The 16,114-nt window shown below is 37.8% G+C and overlaps 1 protein-coding gene across 1 annotated transcript in view; it reads left to right on the forward strand.

Annotated features, from left to right (window-relative positions):
- The window catches only part of ITGA2 (integrin subunit alpha 2), an 88,655-nt gene that overhangs the window by 50,799 nt on the left and 21,742 nt on the right, over positions 1–16,114 (forward strand). Inside the window, exons 9-20 of the mRNA XM_084628845.1 lie at positions 584–749; positions 1,117–1,190; positions 2,931–3,069; positions 5,147–5,292; positions 6,116–6,259; positions 8,186–8,389; positions 9,249–9,385; positions 10,942–11,081; positions 12,300–12,451; positions 13,798–13,908; positions 14,244–14,326; positions 14,858–14,999. Coding sequence (XP_084484971.1) covers positions 584–749; positions 1,117–1,190; positions 2,931–3,069; positions 5,147–5,292; positions 6,116–6,259; positions 8,186–8,389; positions 9,249–9,385; positions 10,942–11,081; positions 12,300–12,451; positions 13,798–13,908; positions 14,244–14,326; positions 14,858–14,999 — 1,638 coding nt within the window. The remainder of the gene's footprint in view (positions 1–583; positions 750–1,116; positions 1,191–2,930; positions 3,070–5,146; positions 5,293–6,115; positions 6,260–8,185; positions 8,390–9,248; positions 9,386–10,941; positions 11,082–12,299; positions 12,452–13,797; positions 13,909–14,243; positions 14,327–14,857; positions 15,000–16,114) is intronic.

Consider the following 16,114-nt stretch of genomic DNA (forward strand, 5'->3'; position numbering starts at 1 on the left):
CTTTAGTTCATTAGAATTATTATTGTCATCCATTTATGTTAGCCGAAAATAGTGGGATTAGTCTACCCTCCATAATATTCTTTTTCGTTCCTGTTGTATATGATATACAAAATATTTCAAAGTTGATGTTTTTCAATAAAAGGGATTCAGAATACAGGGCTTGATCCTCTGCTGTCCTACATCTTGGATAGTCATTTATCATGTGTGAAGGAACTGGAAAATTCTACCATTCTGCTTTTGTAGCATTACACACCCACTGTGTGCTCCTTCAGCCTGGGTGGAAATGACTGCACCAGTTGCAAAGTGGGGGAATTCAGATCCACTTTATAGACCTTAATATTTATTATAAATGGCAGAAATGTTGCATTTTTCTTATGCATTCCCATCAGTTCACCTTACCCACAGATGTCAGGAGGCTGATGTATAATCCATGATGGGAAGGGTGTGAAGGATCAGGGGAAACTACAGGCATTGTCTGGAGTGTGCACATTAATTTCATTTTCCTGTCATGTATAAAATATCTCTGTGTGTGTGATACTGAGGGAAATGGAGCCACACTGAAGTTTCTTTTTCTCTTTTCAAGGTTTTGGGTTATTTAATCAGAAATGAACTTGATACTAAAAATTTAATTAAAGAAATCAAAGGAATTGCGAGTCTTCCAACAGAAAAGTATTTTTTTAACGTGTCATCTGAGACTGCACTATTGGAAGAAGCAGGAACACTGGGAGAACGCATATTTAGCATAGAAGGTAATATACCCATTGGGGCTGAGGAGCTGTTGACAGTTTACACCAGCTGAGGATCTACTCCCTGTTTCTATTAAGGGGTTACAGGCTGTCTTTGCATGAATGTATGATAAATGCTGATGTGACCCAGTCATTATTAAAATCTTGATAAACATTATTACCTTTTTATCAATTATATTTCCATACTCTACAACTGTTGTGTATATTTTGGGTGAACTTTTGGGAGCAAATTATTTATTTGACAAATTGTTCCAGTCATGCTTCAGCTGACTTCAATGGCAGAAAGATAGGGCCCAATATGTAGCAACAATAATGTTCAACAGACTTAATGATACATGAATAACTTTCAAAATAATGGTTATTGCACCAGGTACAGATCAAGGTGATACATTCCAAATGGAAATGTCCCAAGTGGGCTTCAGTGCTTATTACTCACAAAAAAAGGTACGTATATTTAATCATTTAGTGTATAATGCTGGTATGATATAAAAACTGTCTCAAATGAAGCATGTAGATATAATTACATATACATAAGTTCATGTATAAATTTAACAAAATAAGAATAATAAGCAACAATGCAATATACAGATCAAATTTCATTTAGATTTTCTTCTAATATAAACCAGGAAAGTGGAACAGAGGTAGTTTATCTGTAGTACCACAAAACTAATTTACATCCTGGTTGGAAGGAGAAAGAGAGAAAATATACCACGATGAAAAGTGAAATAATACTTTTTATTATAGTGTTAATGTTGAGTAATGGCTTCTATTCTAAGCCGTCCTCTTTTTATTTTTTATTTTTTTCAGCTGCTTATAATTTTCTCAAACAAATTATGCAAATTGGGTTGGATTTTTTTTTAATAGTTATTATTTTAAGTTTGGTCAAAATCAGTTCAGCCATTTCTGAGTTCACCAAGCATGAACAATTCTCCTGTTCTAATTTGATGTCTTGTGCTTGAATAACTCAGAAAATTGAAACTAAATATTTCAAAACTGGCTTGTTTGTTAACATTCATGGAGATGTAAGTAATAATTCAAGTGTGAAGAAAGTTTTTGTGTAGTATTTTCAAAGTTAAGAATGTTTTTGGCACCTTTCACATACACACATTTTTCAACTATTTTTTCGTATTAAACATGTTTAAGGATACCTCAGCCAAATAAAGAATTCCTAGTCTAAATATGCAAAGTCCAGCTGCAGTTCAAGCAGTTTTCAAGCTCTTCAAACCTAATAAATATATTTTTAATTTCTTCCCTAAAAACAAAAAAATTAGGGAAGTTTACATGAATAAAAAGAACTTCAATATTAATGCAACATTAAGCTTGTGAGACAGTTAGTCAGGATATATCAAAAATTAAGCAGTCTCCCTCTGCTTAGTCAGGCAAGTTGCATATGTGCAAATATTTTCTATTCCCAATTTCCTTTTTAAGCCATCAGTTCAACAGGGTTCTTAAGCATATGAGTAACTTTAAGAATTTGAATACAGTAGGGCCTCGGAGTTACACACACCAGAGTTATGAACTAACCAGTCTACCACACAGCTCATTTGGAACTGGAAGTATGCAATCAGGCAGCAGCAGAGATTTTTTTAAAAAAGCAAATATAGTCCAGTACTGTGTTTAAATGTAAACTACTAAAAAGGGGTGGGGGGCATTTTTCTTCTGCATAGTAAAGTTTCAAAGCTGTATAAAGTCAATGTTCAGTTGTAAACTTTTGAAGGAACAACCATAACATTTTGCTCAGAGTTAGAGAACATTTCAGAGTTACAAACAACGTCCATTGCCCGGGTGTTCGTAACTCTGTGGTTCTACTGTAGTCCAACTGATGAGGTTTTTTGCAAGTAATTACCATATATAAACTGTTTATATATAAGCTATCTTAATTGGGTATTACATTTTAAAAGACCTTTAGGAAGAAGAGGGGGTCCATCTGCAAGGGCAAAATTTTTGTAAATGTTTTTCTGTCTCCACTGTTATTTCCAGTTATTTAAGCTATTGTGTATAGAGGAGTCAGGATTGGGGTTACAGGGAGGTTATTACTATGTCATTTTACTCATCTCTGAGGGTTCAGAGTATCTAAACATAATTAATGTAAATGGATTACACCATACATATACTGTAACTTCTGCTTCCCTTGTACTTATGGAAGAGTAGGTAGCTCTAAAATTCTGTTTGTATTGTTTAAAGGATGTTCTGATGTTGGGTGCTGTTGGGGCTTATGACTGGAGTGGGACTGTAGTCCAGGAGACCTCAAACTACGTGACTACATTCCCTAATCAAGCATTTGAAAAAATTCTACAAGACAGAAACCATAGCTCTTATTTGGGTAAGGGGCGGTAACATTTATTATGTAGTATATCTAAAGTTAATCAAAGACGGGCAAAAATGGCAAATTACTTTCTAGCAGTCTCCTGTTTAAGTACTGATTTGAGAGGAAAGGGAAATTCTGTACATAAATGGATTTCATTTACTGGTCAGTTGATTCACTGAAACTGAATGAAACATTTATTGTTTTAATTATTTTTAAAACTCTGAATGAATGTTAACTGAAATATTAAAGACATAAGATGAAAAATTCTTGGGACACATACATTACAAGAATGTAAGAAATGACAGGGATTGAAAAAGGCTACTTAGTTTATAATCAGGGGGTCTTTTTATATCCCTGATTTTTGTTTGCCTATATATTCCCTATTTGATGTTAGGTCAGAAGCTTATTTCGTTGTCAGCGACTCATCCATGCTTATTCCTTCAGTGGCCTTTTCCAGTTTGATTTATGTCCTTAGTAACATCACTGCAGTTTAATAGACATTTTATTTATATCTGCTATTAGTTTTCTGACAAACATTTCTGTTCTCAGCCAAAACCAGCAAACTTTACAGCTTGGTGACCTGCTATATCCCCACACTGATGCAATATGTACTTTGGAACACTAAGAGCCAGGAGAGTTAGATATCTTGTAATATACAGGAAGCCACCGTTTTTGTTTAGGCTTTCACCATTCATTTTTGATAGACTTGTTTTTCCATCCTAATGAGGGATTTCTGTACGGCAATGTCTGGTTGATCCCTTGACACTTTATCAGTGCCATTAAACACCGAAATGACTCTTCGTAGAATAAAAGTTTATATTTGCCTGGCAAAACTTCTCCAAGTTTTACTGTTAAATTGCTCTTCAGTGTAAGCCTAAACCTTACAGCTAAATGTTTTTGTAGTAATACAAAATATGTAGTAAAACTGGTTTACAGAGATAATACGTACTAAAAATGTTTCCCAGTATTAAGATATTTCCTGCAGAGCAGTTTAAGTTATAATAGTGGTGGAGAGGATTAGCAATTTTTAGAAAAAGTCCATCAATCTGAAATCTGATTGATGGACTGTTAACATGTCCTACTATGTACAGTCAAGCACTGTAGTGTGTTCATTAACCGGGATTAGTGGTTTTGTGTCTTGTGGGAGAATGCATTGAGCCCATCATCAACCAGTGGGTTTCTTTCACAAACATGGCCCAATTTGAAGAATGGCTGTGATGGTGGCCCCTAGTTTCTTCTACCTCCTTCATTTCAGGGCCATTTCCACCTTTTTTCCCCCTAACTCTCATTTGCATGCAGCTGACATTTTTGTTGTCTGTTTCGTGCTCTATAAGCCAGTGTTGCCCTACAAATCGGTCACGAGGAGTTGCATTTCACTCTCCTCCACTGAAAACCATATCTCCTTAACAAATAAATGCAAGTGTAAGTGAGCTAGGTGATGAGTGACAACGTAGCTTCCAAACTTGAATCTCTGACCTGGCTGTACAATGTTCTGCAGCTAGGACACCATATCATATCTTCTGTTTTTCTAGTGGGTAACTAAGGACTTGTGTACACAGGGAAATAGTCCAGAATAGCTATTCTGCACTAGCTCCACATATAGACACTCTTAGGGAAGGTCTACACTTAAAATGCTGCAGTGCAGCTGTGCCTCTGTAGTGCTTCAGTGAAGACGGTACTATGCCGACGACAGAGGTTCTCCCATCAGCATAGTTAATCCACCTCCACTAGACACAGTAGCTATGTCAACAGGAGAAGTCCTTCTGTCACCACAGTACTGTCTACCCCGAGGGCTAGCACAGTATAACTGTGTTGCTCAAGGCTGTGGATTTTTCACATCCCTGAGCAACATAGTGATATCGATGTAAGTCTGTAGCGTAAACCTGGCCTTATTTTACACAGAGGGCCTTTCTGCATTTTAACTTAATCCACTTTGGGAGTGAAGAATGAGAATGTTTGCACAGAAGGCTTGTTCAGGATAGCTATTGAGCTTTAAATTCATGCCCTAACTTATAACCTTAGTAGGCAACCCCTAACTCTGCCTACTTCGCTAGATAATATCTCACAATTGTCATGTTGACTTCTTTTCTAGGTTATTCTGTTGCTGTTATCTCAACCCAGAACACTGTCTATTTTGTTGCTGGTGCACCAAGATCAAACTACACTGGCAGAGTTGTGGTTTATGACATCGACAGCCATGGCAGAGTCACAGTTGTTCAGTCCCAGAGAGGGGATCAGGCAAGTACGATCATTTTGTTCATGGACAAAAAATTTGTAGATATCTATTTTTACTGATGCAGCACTGAAACTGGTTATTCATGATTGGCAGCGGTAATGTATGTAATGTCTCTTTGAAATTAATTTTGTCTTGCAAAACGTTTAGCAGCATATCTGTCCGTTCCCCTGTAGCTACACTCTAGCAGTGAATTTGAGATTTTCTGTGACTTTCACACAGTCTCTTGTAGAATCATGGCAATTAGGTATGGGAAAAACATTATCTGGCCCTCTATGTAAATACCTCTAGTTGTGGGAGACGCCATGGACATCCATCCTCTCTTCATGAGAGGTCTTCTGGAGGAGAGATGGTACCGCAAGACTGATTTGCAAGTTCACGATATTCCTTTCTCCACTGTGAAAGCCTTGTCATGATGCTGAAAGTTTGAATTTTTATGTTATGAAAGCAGGTAAATATAAAAGTAAATCACAGGTTGGGCTATTTCATGTGCATATTTTAACATAAAAAAGAAATACATTGCACAGCACTCTCTTCTCCATTTATAGTCTTATTACACTATGTTAGTGCCATAGCAGCAACAGTATGATGCTGTCCAAAAAAATAATGAAGAGAAATAAGGTGGGTAAAGTAATAATGAATACTCAGTAAGTGGCTGAATCTTCTAACATGTAGGAAAGTTACACAAGTAGCTTTTCTTGTGAGCAGTCCCATTTAATTCAGTTGAACTGTTCGCACACACACACGTGCAAGTGTTTGCAGGATGAGGTGCAAAAACAGTGTAATTTTAGAGACATAAATAAATTACTCTTGTGTTATCAATTCCAGATTGGCTCCTACTTTGGCAGTGTGGTGTGTGCAGTGGATGTTAACAGAGATTCAGTTACAGATGTGCTGCTAGTAGGTGCACCAATGTTCATGAATGAGCTAAAGAAAGAAGAGGGAAGAGTTTATATGTTTTCCATCACAAAGGTAAAAAAAAAGGGGGGGGGCAGGAGAGGAGGAGGAGGGCTAAGGACCTAGGTTCATGTTCTGGACATGTTGCTAGCACTGAGATCTGACATCCACATTCATGACAGACCCATGATGATGATCTCAGTTCTAGCACCAAGTTCTTGCTGTGGTTTCCTGGGACAGAAGTACTGCTGAAAAGAAGCAGACTCCATTGTTGTCCGATTTGTCACCTAAGCTACATCATTTTGTTTCTGCCTCCTGATTGACTGAAGTTTTTAAAAAAGGAGATTAACAAACATCTGGTAGATATTTTCAGATGAATACGTGTTTGTCATAAAATTCCTGAAATGCTTGGTGTTTGTGGACAGTCTTATGACTGAATGGTGGATACCTGAATATTCATGGTGGACATTCAGTATGGCTCCAGGCATCACAGAAAAAAACGAGAAGGGTGGGGTGTGTTACTATTCTATCAGTTCTAGTTAGAACTACTGATATAAAACTAGGGCATTTGATACTTTTGGGCCATAGTCAGCATCCCTTACATCAAAGTCTTTGAGTAGCAATTAAGGATTGCAAAGCTCTTTCCTGTATTACTAGGTGAAGGAATCAATCTCTATCTGCTCTGAAACTTTTCTGCATTTGATTTTTTTTTTTTTTTTAAATCAGGTGCTGGCCCGTGGTAGGGAGCCTGAGAAACAAATGCCATTTCAAGAACATGGGAGGTGCTGGGGAGTGGGAACTCGCATATACTGAGCCAATGTGAGAGTACTGGGAGCGGCAGAAAAGAACTCAACCTGTTCAGAGTTCTAATTCTGCTTTTGTCAATAGCATTTTCTCCCAGCCCGTTAAACGGGATGAAGGTGCTACTGAGGAGAGCTGATACAATAGGTCACTTTGATAATAGGCAAACAAAAAACCCCAAACATTTGGTGGATGGATTTTTCACTTTTGCAAATAGAAACCAATTGAGAAACTGATTAATATTTTTAGTCTTTGTTAAATGATTAACTTAAAATTATTTATATTATTATTTTTCAGAATGATGTGAAAGTGATTTTAAAATAGCACGGAATTATGTAATTTGCCTGTGCTACAGGAATTAAGTGCTAGCCATTTTGGATAAGCTGTCTGACTAGCATTGCTAGCATATTTCTGTACAAAACAATGAGAATAAATGGCAAACATAAAGATTTTTGTTTTGAAGTTGCTTTTTAAGATAGATAATGCAATATTACCACGTAGACAGTTTTTTCAACACTTTTTTTCTTCAGTTGGCAATAGGAAGGTCAGGAATACAAGTGTTTCCACAAATGAGTTTTGCATTAGCTAGTAGGAAATTCCATTTCTGTTTCAAAGAATTATGTCCAGTTACAAGAATTTCCATTCTCTGTGCGTAAAAATTGGAATCCAAAGCTGGACAATTCATTTATGGATTCCAAGGCCAGAAGGACCGTGTTGTGATCGTCTAGTCTGACATTCCAGCATAACACGGGCCATAGAATTTCCCCAAAATAATTTCTAGAGCGTATCCAAGAGAAAAATCCAATCTTGATTTAAAAATAGCCAGTGATGGAGAATCCATCATGACCCTTGGTAAATTGTTCCAATGGTTAATTACTCTCACCATTAAAAATTCATCAATGGATATTTGAAAAATTGTGGAACATTTAGAACAATCAGATGAGGAAACTGAGGATTGTAAAGTCTCAGAAATGCATTTATATGTGCAATTAATACCTCTTTTTGCATGCGTTAATTTTTCTGCTGTAACATTTGCTGTGACTGAGGATCTAACAAAGCTAAGTGAATAGGTAACATGATGGCACATACAGTTCAATGATGGTAAGTCTAAGGAAATGCACACTGGAAAAGAATAATGCAGGTATTTTTTCCTTTAATCTACTGACACAGTAGTTTTGTTCTTTCTTGTATTCTTAAAAGGGAATTTTGGATCAACAAGAACTCTTAGAAGGTCCACAAGGGTTAGAAAATGCTCGGTTTGGATCTGCTATGGCGACCCTTTCAGATATTGATTTGGATGGTTTTAATGATGTGATAATAGGTGCACCCTTAGAAAATCAGAACTCTGGAGCAGTTTACATTTACAATGGCAATCTAAGGACTATACGTACCAAATATTCACAGGTAAATAACTTTGTTACATAATACTGCATTCAAAGGCTTGTGATGAGATACAAAAATTCAGCTAGGTTCAAAATGAAGGATTTGATATAATGAGGGTTTTTTGTTAGCTGGTATTCTATCCTCTTTAAATACTGTCCTATTCTGTAGGCTTTTATTGGCTGTTTTCAGCATCACTTCCTTTTCCTTCATCATATGCCAACCCTAAACACTCCCAGGATAACACTTGTGCAGCTGATAGCTAGGGGTGCTGAGATAGGTGACATGAACATTTGTTGGGAGGAAGCCTAGCCCGCTGTATCTATATTTACATTTTTACTCCTGTACACCAAGTTGACTCATTTCCAGAAAAAATTTTAGGCAGCCCATTATTTTAGCCTTACCGGCTTGGTGCACACCAGAAAATACTGGGTTAATTCCAAATGTACAGGCTTTAAAAGTATAGTATTTAAGGAGGAGACATTCAAAGGGGAATTAGATCCCCAAATCCCATAGAGTGAAATAATAATATTGTAACATGTTTCTCTCATGAGAATTCTCCTGATGCAAAAAGGGTTTGTTAGAAGATTTGTTAAATTTTCCAATCCTTGAGAATTGCTTCATGTGAGATGGAAATAAAGCTTTTCAATAATGACTAGTTGGCATGCAGCAATCTGTCTGCTTGGTCAATTTACTTCCAAGATTTAAAAAAAAAAAAAAAACTATTTGCTGTCTCAGAAAAAAGGAACCCTTACAAATAATAGAGAGACCATCTACAAAAGAGTTTTTTTGTCTAAACAAATATGTTGCATCCTAATAGAATAACTGTGAAAATCAAATGCTTATGCTGCTGTTTGTCAGTAATCAAGCTCTCTTTTTCTAGAAAATTTTAGGATCAAATTCTGCTTTTGGACAGCAACTCCAGTACTTTGGAAGATCAGTAGACGGCCATAGAGACTTAAATGGTGATGGCATTACTGATGTATCTGTTGGTGCCGATGGAAATGTGGTTCAGCTCTGGTTAGTCAATTATTTTGGCCAGACAGTGTTTTAATATTTTGGATATAAGTAGTGCATTTGTTTAATGAAATGGCAAAAAATCCTCCAACCTCCAACCCACCTCCACTCATGGCATGTGTATGGCACGAACACAGTTGTTTTCTCATGATTATGCTAACAGAGTATCTATTTGAAAAATAGTGTCGGACTACACTACTTTCAATTGCCAGTAACAAATAATGGACTGACCTGTTTGGAAGAGCTGTTCTGTAAAGTAAGCAAATAGAGCAGTGAAATAAAAGTGGCCCCTACTTCTGACAAAATTTCTTTTCTGTCCTGCCAAGACAGCTTACAAGTTTCATCACATAAAAACAAGAACAGTTTCACAAGCACTTCCCAAAGTGATGCTGGGTATGTCTACGCAGCAACTGTCAGCCAACTCGGATTTGGGCTGCGGGGCTGTTTCATTGCTGTGTACGTTTCTGGGCTCAGGCTGGACCCCAAGCTCTGGGACCTTCCCACCATGTGGTGTCCTAAAAGTCCATGCTCCAGCCCACATCCGGAAGTCTACACAGCAACAAAACAGCCCCACAGCCCAAGTCCTGTGAGCCTCAGTTGGCTCTGGGGTTTTCTTTGCTGTGTAGACATACCCATTGTGTGCAGTACATTGCATGGTGCTAAGTTGAAAACACAGCTTGATAAATAGCTTCACTCCTCGGTTTACTATGTCCTCACAAGGTTATTATAGAGATACTTTATGAAGTATGAGTTTGCACTGGTAACAGAATTAAAAATATAAATAAATTGCCACTTCTTGCATCATAAAACTCAGATTAAAAACTAATGGCGATCTAGTACCTTTTATCCACAGTGGAACTTGGGTTGATGTCAGCAGATATTCCATATGTACATTAGAAAGCTATTTGACACTTACATTTGTTTTAGTTTGATCAATAAAAGGTATTCATATCTCTGCTTTACTCTAGAATTTGATCTAACTTGACAAAAAGTGAAGCTCATTAAAGTTTTTTGTAAATTGTAAAATGCAAACAGGAAAATCAGTTGTTAACAAAACATCATCTTGGATTTGCTTGGCAATATTATTTTAGTACTTTAAAATAATTCTTTGGAATCTTGCCCACCTAATGACAATTACATTTCTTCTTAATTAGCTTTTGTGGAAAAAAAATGTAACTGCTCTGCTCCACCATTAAGGTCAGTGACTTTCCTAAAAGAACACTAGCAGTTTTCCTGAAGAAAAAATACAAGGACTTGATTCTGTCTTATGAAAAATTATTTAAAATATTAAGAGTATTAATATTGACTTAGCATAAATCTCCCATTGTACTGTATCAGTTAATGTGACAACATAAGAGAGATTTGAAAAAGAATATTAGCTATTGAAAAGAACCATTTCATCAAAGAAAGATAACCATACCAGGCTGGCATGATATGAAATCTTACAATGGGGACCATTATAAAAAAACATTTATAGTCACAGATAGGCCTATCCCAGAACTAAGTTTCCGATTTACTGTGGGTTCTTGAAATCACATGTAGCCATCTTTTTGTTTCAGGTCACAAAGCATTGCAAATATGTCCATAAGAGCCTCATTTGTACCTGAGAAAATCAGTCTGCTGAATAAGAACACTGAGATAGCCGTCAAAATATGTTTCAGTGCCAAGTTTAGACCTGCTAATAGAAATAACCAAGTGGGTAAGAATACCTAGTTGATTGCTTATGTGAATTATGTTGAAAGTGTTGCAATTCTAATATACTGGGGAAAATTAAAACAAATATTGGATTACAATCCTGTAAAAGGAAATCACTATACATTTTAATAGTGGCTGAAGAATTGCTGCTTTGTTTTATTTTAAAGCACTGCTGTCATCACTTACCTACTGTCTTTGGAAAGTGAGAGACAAGTTATATTGAAAAGAGTGCAGACGTCTCACCTATCCTGTTAGCACTATGAAGTGTCATCAGGGAGAGAGGAGTAAAGGCAGGGGAATTCAGAGGCTAGTTTTATTGCATTGAGGTCTCTAGTTGTCCTTCAGCTGCACTCCAATCCTGTCATCAGCTTTGATCACTTTGGAGGAGTAAAGGAGTAACTTAAGAAGATGGCAGGGGTACAGTGCTTGTTTCCAGGCTGCTATTTGAAGCCGCAGCAGTGACCACATCTTCTCTCTCCAACAAAAAAAAAATGTCTCCCGTTGCTAAATCACTCATGCTGAACATGCTGCTACCTCTGATGTGAGCAGACAGGAGTTCTTTTGGGATAATAGAAGAGAATTAGCCCAAACTATATGATTTTTTAAAGAAAAAAATTAAAGCCCAATCTTGGATCTTTCACCATTGTCTTCACTTGTTCATCACCGTTTGTAGGAAGTCAGGGAAATAGAAAAATATTACAAGTGTCCTTTAAGGACTTATGATACAATATTGTCAGACTTCACCTGCTCAATTATCTTTACACCAAATAATTGGCAAAATAAGTTTGACCACTTCTCTATGGAATATGGTACCTTTTCAGTGCTTACAATTTGTGAGCAACAAATAACAATGAATTTCCATAGTAAGCACTCGTAGTAAAATTTGGGAAAAAAAATTAAAGCTGAAAATGCAGCTTGATGGATGACTAGATGCAGAGTGCTTTATAGACTGTTATAGAGTTCTGTGATGTGATTGCAAGGTATCTGTATTTGGCATATTCCTGGCTTTGCAGAATGACCTTTTGCCCAGGACTCTCACATCCTCAGTAAATATTGGATTGTTTATCATTTTTGAAGTTTCATGTTTAGCAAGCTACAGAAGCCATAAAATATTACTGGGTTTTATGGCAAAACCAGTCATTCTATAATATTGAAGCCTGATTCTGATGGGAGTTGCATTGAAATTCGGACTTCACAAAAATTTGTTCCATTTCTTTTGTAGATATCAGGTACAATGCAACACTGGATGCTGATCTCCAGTCATCTAGAGTGACTTCTAGAGGATTATTCAAAGAAAACAATGAGAGATGTATGCAGAAAAATATTGTTGTAAATTCTGCAGAGACCTGTGTTGAGCACATCTTTAATGTACAGGTAAACAGTCTCAAACACCCTCATGTGTCTTAAGTCATCTAAGAGAGAAATGGGTGACTTTTACATCCAAAGATCAGAATTTTATTTGATATGGTCAATAACTTACTAAATATCTAACTAAATCTGTTTCACTTCTCAGACACCTCAGACATCTTAAAAATATAGACCCTGTTCAAATCAATGGCAAAACTCACGTTCATAGATATTAAGGCAGAAAGAGACAATTCTTCTTCGAGTGATTGCTCATGTGTATTCCACAGTAGGTGTGTGTACTTGCCACGTGCACCGGTGCCAAAAGTTTTTCCCCTAGCAGTACCCATGGGGGGAGCACCCCAGCAACCCCTGGAGTGGCACCTCCATGGCGCAGTATAAGGGGAGCTGCGTGCTCTCACCCCCCCCCCCACCCCCAGTTCCGTCTTGCCGCCGGTGAAGGTGCATTGGAACTGTGCTGCTCTAGCTTTGCTGTAGCTCGTCCCCAGAACTTTTCGTTCGTTCAGTGCTAGTACCTGTAGTTAGTTAGCTGTTACAGTTGGTTCATTTAGTTAGAGTACCCGGGCCGGGGCATGCCCCACACCCCGGGTTTTAAGGCGTGCGACACTTGTAGGTGTCTATTTACAGGTAGTTAACTTTGGGGATTTCTTTCTTTCCTCATACACCTAGTCTCCACTAGGGCAAATGTTTTGGGCCAATGGGTCACATCCATCAACTCCTCTTGGTTCAGCCTCATTTCAGAGCTGTCGGCCATAGAGAGGGATTGGGACAAGAGTGTTTTAATCAGTTTGTCACTGATCTGGGAAGAACCCATTCACTACTAGGAAATCAGAAGGGAGTGATGATGGGGAGACCTACTCCACACAGTTAGTGCTTCTCCTGATGTCATTCATAAGGGCCCATTTGCCATATATGGTAGTCAGGCAAAGTGGGGTTGAGTCAGTGAATCCATGCTTAGGAAAGGGCCAGACTTACACAGCCAGGAAAGAATAAAACCGGTTTCATGTGGCTGCTTCTAAGGAGTAACTTCGTTCTCTGAATAGCAAGCAGCCTCTGCAGCAGCAGGGACTTTCCAGATACCAAAGTCACAGAAACAATTACAGCCTCTATGAATCCTTGGGTATTATAATGGAAATGCTGACACTGGTAGGTTCTGCTGCAATACTGCTTAGCAGACAAGCACAAAAAGAAACAAAAGGTTAAAAAGAGGCAGTGCTGCAATATTAGAAGATGAGAAGAAACACTTTTAGTCTCCGTTTACAGCATGTTAACATATTTTCCATTAATTATATTTATACTGTTTTAAATGATCTGCTGTACAGCCAATTGCCAGTGAATATATATGTGTATTATAGGAACCTTCTGATGCTGTAAACTCCCTTAGTCTGCGCATTGATATTAGCCTCAAGAATCCTGGCTCCAGTCCTGTCCTCGATATATATTCACCTGCCACTGTGGCCTACAGCGTAAGTATAGAACGTTACTGTATGAAAGCACACAGTGCTCCCCCAACACTGCTCCTGTTGTCACCAACAGAGTACGTAGAGATGAAAGATAGTCTTATGGTTAAGGCATTGTACTGACAACAGAAGGCATGGGTTCGTTTCCCAGTTTTAAGTTGTATGACTTTACAAAAGCTGCTTAGTGTCTATAGGTCTCGCTGAGGCATCTATAAAATGGGGATAATAAAACTAAGCTATTTCTTAGGTGTTGAAGTTAAATTAGATATAGTCGGTCTGGTCCTCAAATTGTAATTTGAAACTAAAGAAATACAGGAAAATATTTGTTCCCTTTCCTGTAGATCCCTTTTATTAAAGACTGTGGTGACGATGAACTCTGCATTTCTGATCTTATTCTTGAGGTTCAACAGAAAACAGATGATGGGTAAGTGTTAAAGTGAGTTTTTCGGGACATTTTTGCCAACTGCATTCTGAATAAAAACTTAAGTTTCTTTGCAATGCAGCAAATATTTGTAGAAAAATATACAAAGAGTCTTTCAGTTTCTACTACTAATAGAGGATGAGAAACCATCTGTTGTACACAGATGTGTGACTGTGCTGGAAGGCAACTGAATTCTTACAGTTACTTTGCTTTTAAAGAGGATTACAGCATTTCTACTGTTAAAACTTAATGTCATATTGACATAATAATGTCAATAATGTCCTAGTCAAGATTATGCAGCTTTACAGAAAGTGTTCATTCAGGTCAGTTTTAAGAGATGAATTCACATCATTTATAACCATTGTAAAAAGTTATTGTAAAGCTACAGCTGTAAGTATGTAGAACTTTGAAATTGATGGTGCTATGCATGTGAGTTGCTGCTGCTGCTGCTGCTTAATGGAAATCTAATGCCTTTTAGTGATCTGCAATTGCACTAGTTACTATATTTATAATACCAAACAATTTTTTCAACAGCAAACGGCCCTTTATTGTCAGCAGCAAGAAAAGAAGGCTAACATTCAGTGTGAAGCTGAGAAACAAAAAGGAAAATGCCTACAACACCAGAATCCAGGCTACATTTTCAGAAAACTTGTTTTTTGCTTCATCTTCTTTACCAGTATGTAAAATATTCACCTCCTCTCAACTTTTCCTATTATTACTGCTGTTTTTCTTGTTTCCCAGAGAAATGTTTTTCTGTCTAGTATCATTTTCCCAGCAAAGGCTGATGTGCAAACTATCCCTCCGACCCAGCTTATTCCCTAGGATACCAAAATCATCTTCCAGCTTTGTCTTACCATCAGTCAGAACTAAATGTAGCATATCACTTTATCTAGATCAAGGATAGCGACAGCCAGCTCAACAAAAAAGCTGGCAATCTATCTAGTTTGATGCTGCCTCACTATTACCATCATTTTTTCCTTGCCCTGGGACTTGGCATCCCGTAGCTACTGCTTGACCCCTCCCCTCCCCCCAGCAACACGTCTGAATACTGTTGCCATGCCACATAGAGTTTATACTTGACAAATCAAGTATGCAACATGGATAGCACTTTAAAACGCAGATTTTTGGAGCTAGAAATAGCATTACTGCCAAGGTCATGTATTTCAACAAGACAGTTAGTCAGATCAAGATGATCACTCTACCAGAAACCTAATGGATTTTTTTCCTTGCAAAGAAGAAAGGAATGTTACATATTTTGGGGACTGGAATAAATCATTTATCTGAACTCTTGCTCCCAGCCACTTAATACAGGATAAAATCCAGACCCCAGTGCCTGGCCCAGGTTACAAGGCTGCTCCTGGAAAGGTGCATGGTGAGGGTTAGAATCCAGTGGTTGAAATATCTTATGCAGGATGCTTCCATGGCTGCCTGTTGTGGGAAGGGAAGGAATGGGAGCATTCATGAAGAAGCAAATGCCTAGGCCCAACCAAGACCTATGCTCTCCTGCATGCAAATAGACGGGCTCCATGTCACTCACGTGGTATGCACCTTACATCCAGTCCCCATGGCACAGCACAACCACAACAATTCCATTGCATAAAGAACAACAACAAAAATCAGATTTTTTTAAAATCCATTGGCTTAGAGAAAGTTCAGTCTTCAAGGGCACCCATTTTCCCCAAAAAGGGTTTCTGCTTCAGAGCAGAAAGGAGCCTAGAACCAGAACTATGTGGAACTAGACAATGGAATGTGAGCGAAGTGAACTCCATCATTCAAGGAGGATTCTCTGTT

Source organism: Lepidochelys olivacea (genome assembly GCF_965140295.1).
Source record: "Lepidochelys olivacea isolate rLepOli2 genome assembly, chromosome: 5".
Lineage (NCBI taxonomy): Eukaryota > Metazoa > Chordata > Testudines > Cheloniidae > Lepidochelys > Lepidochelys olivacea.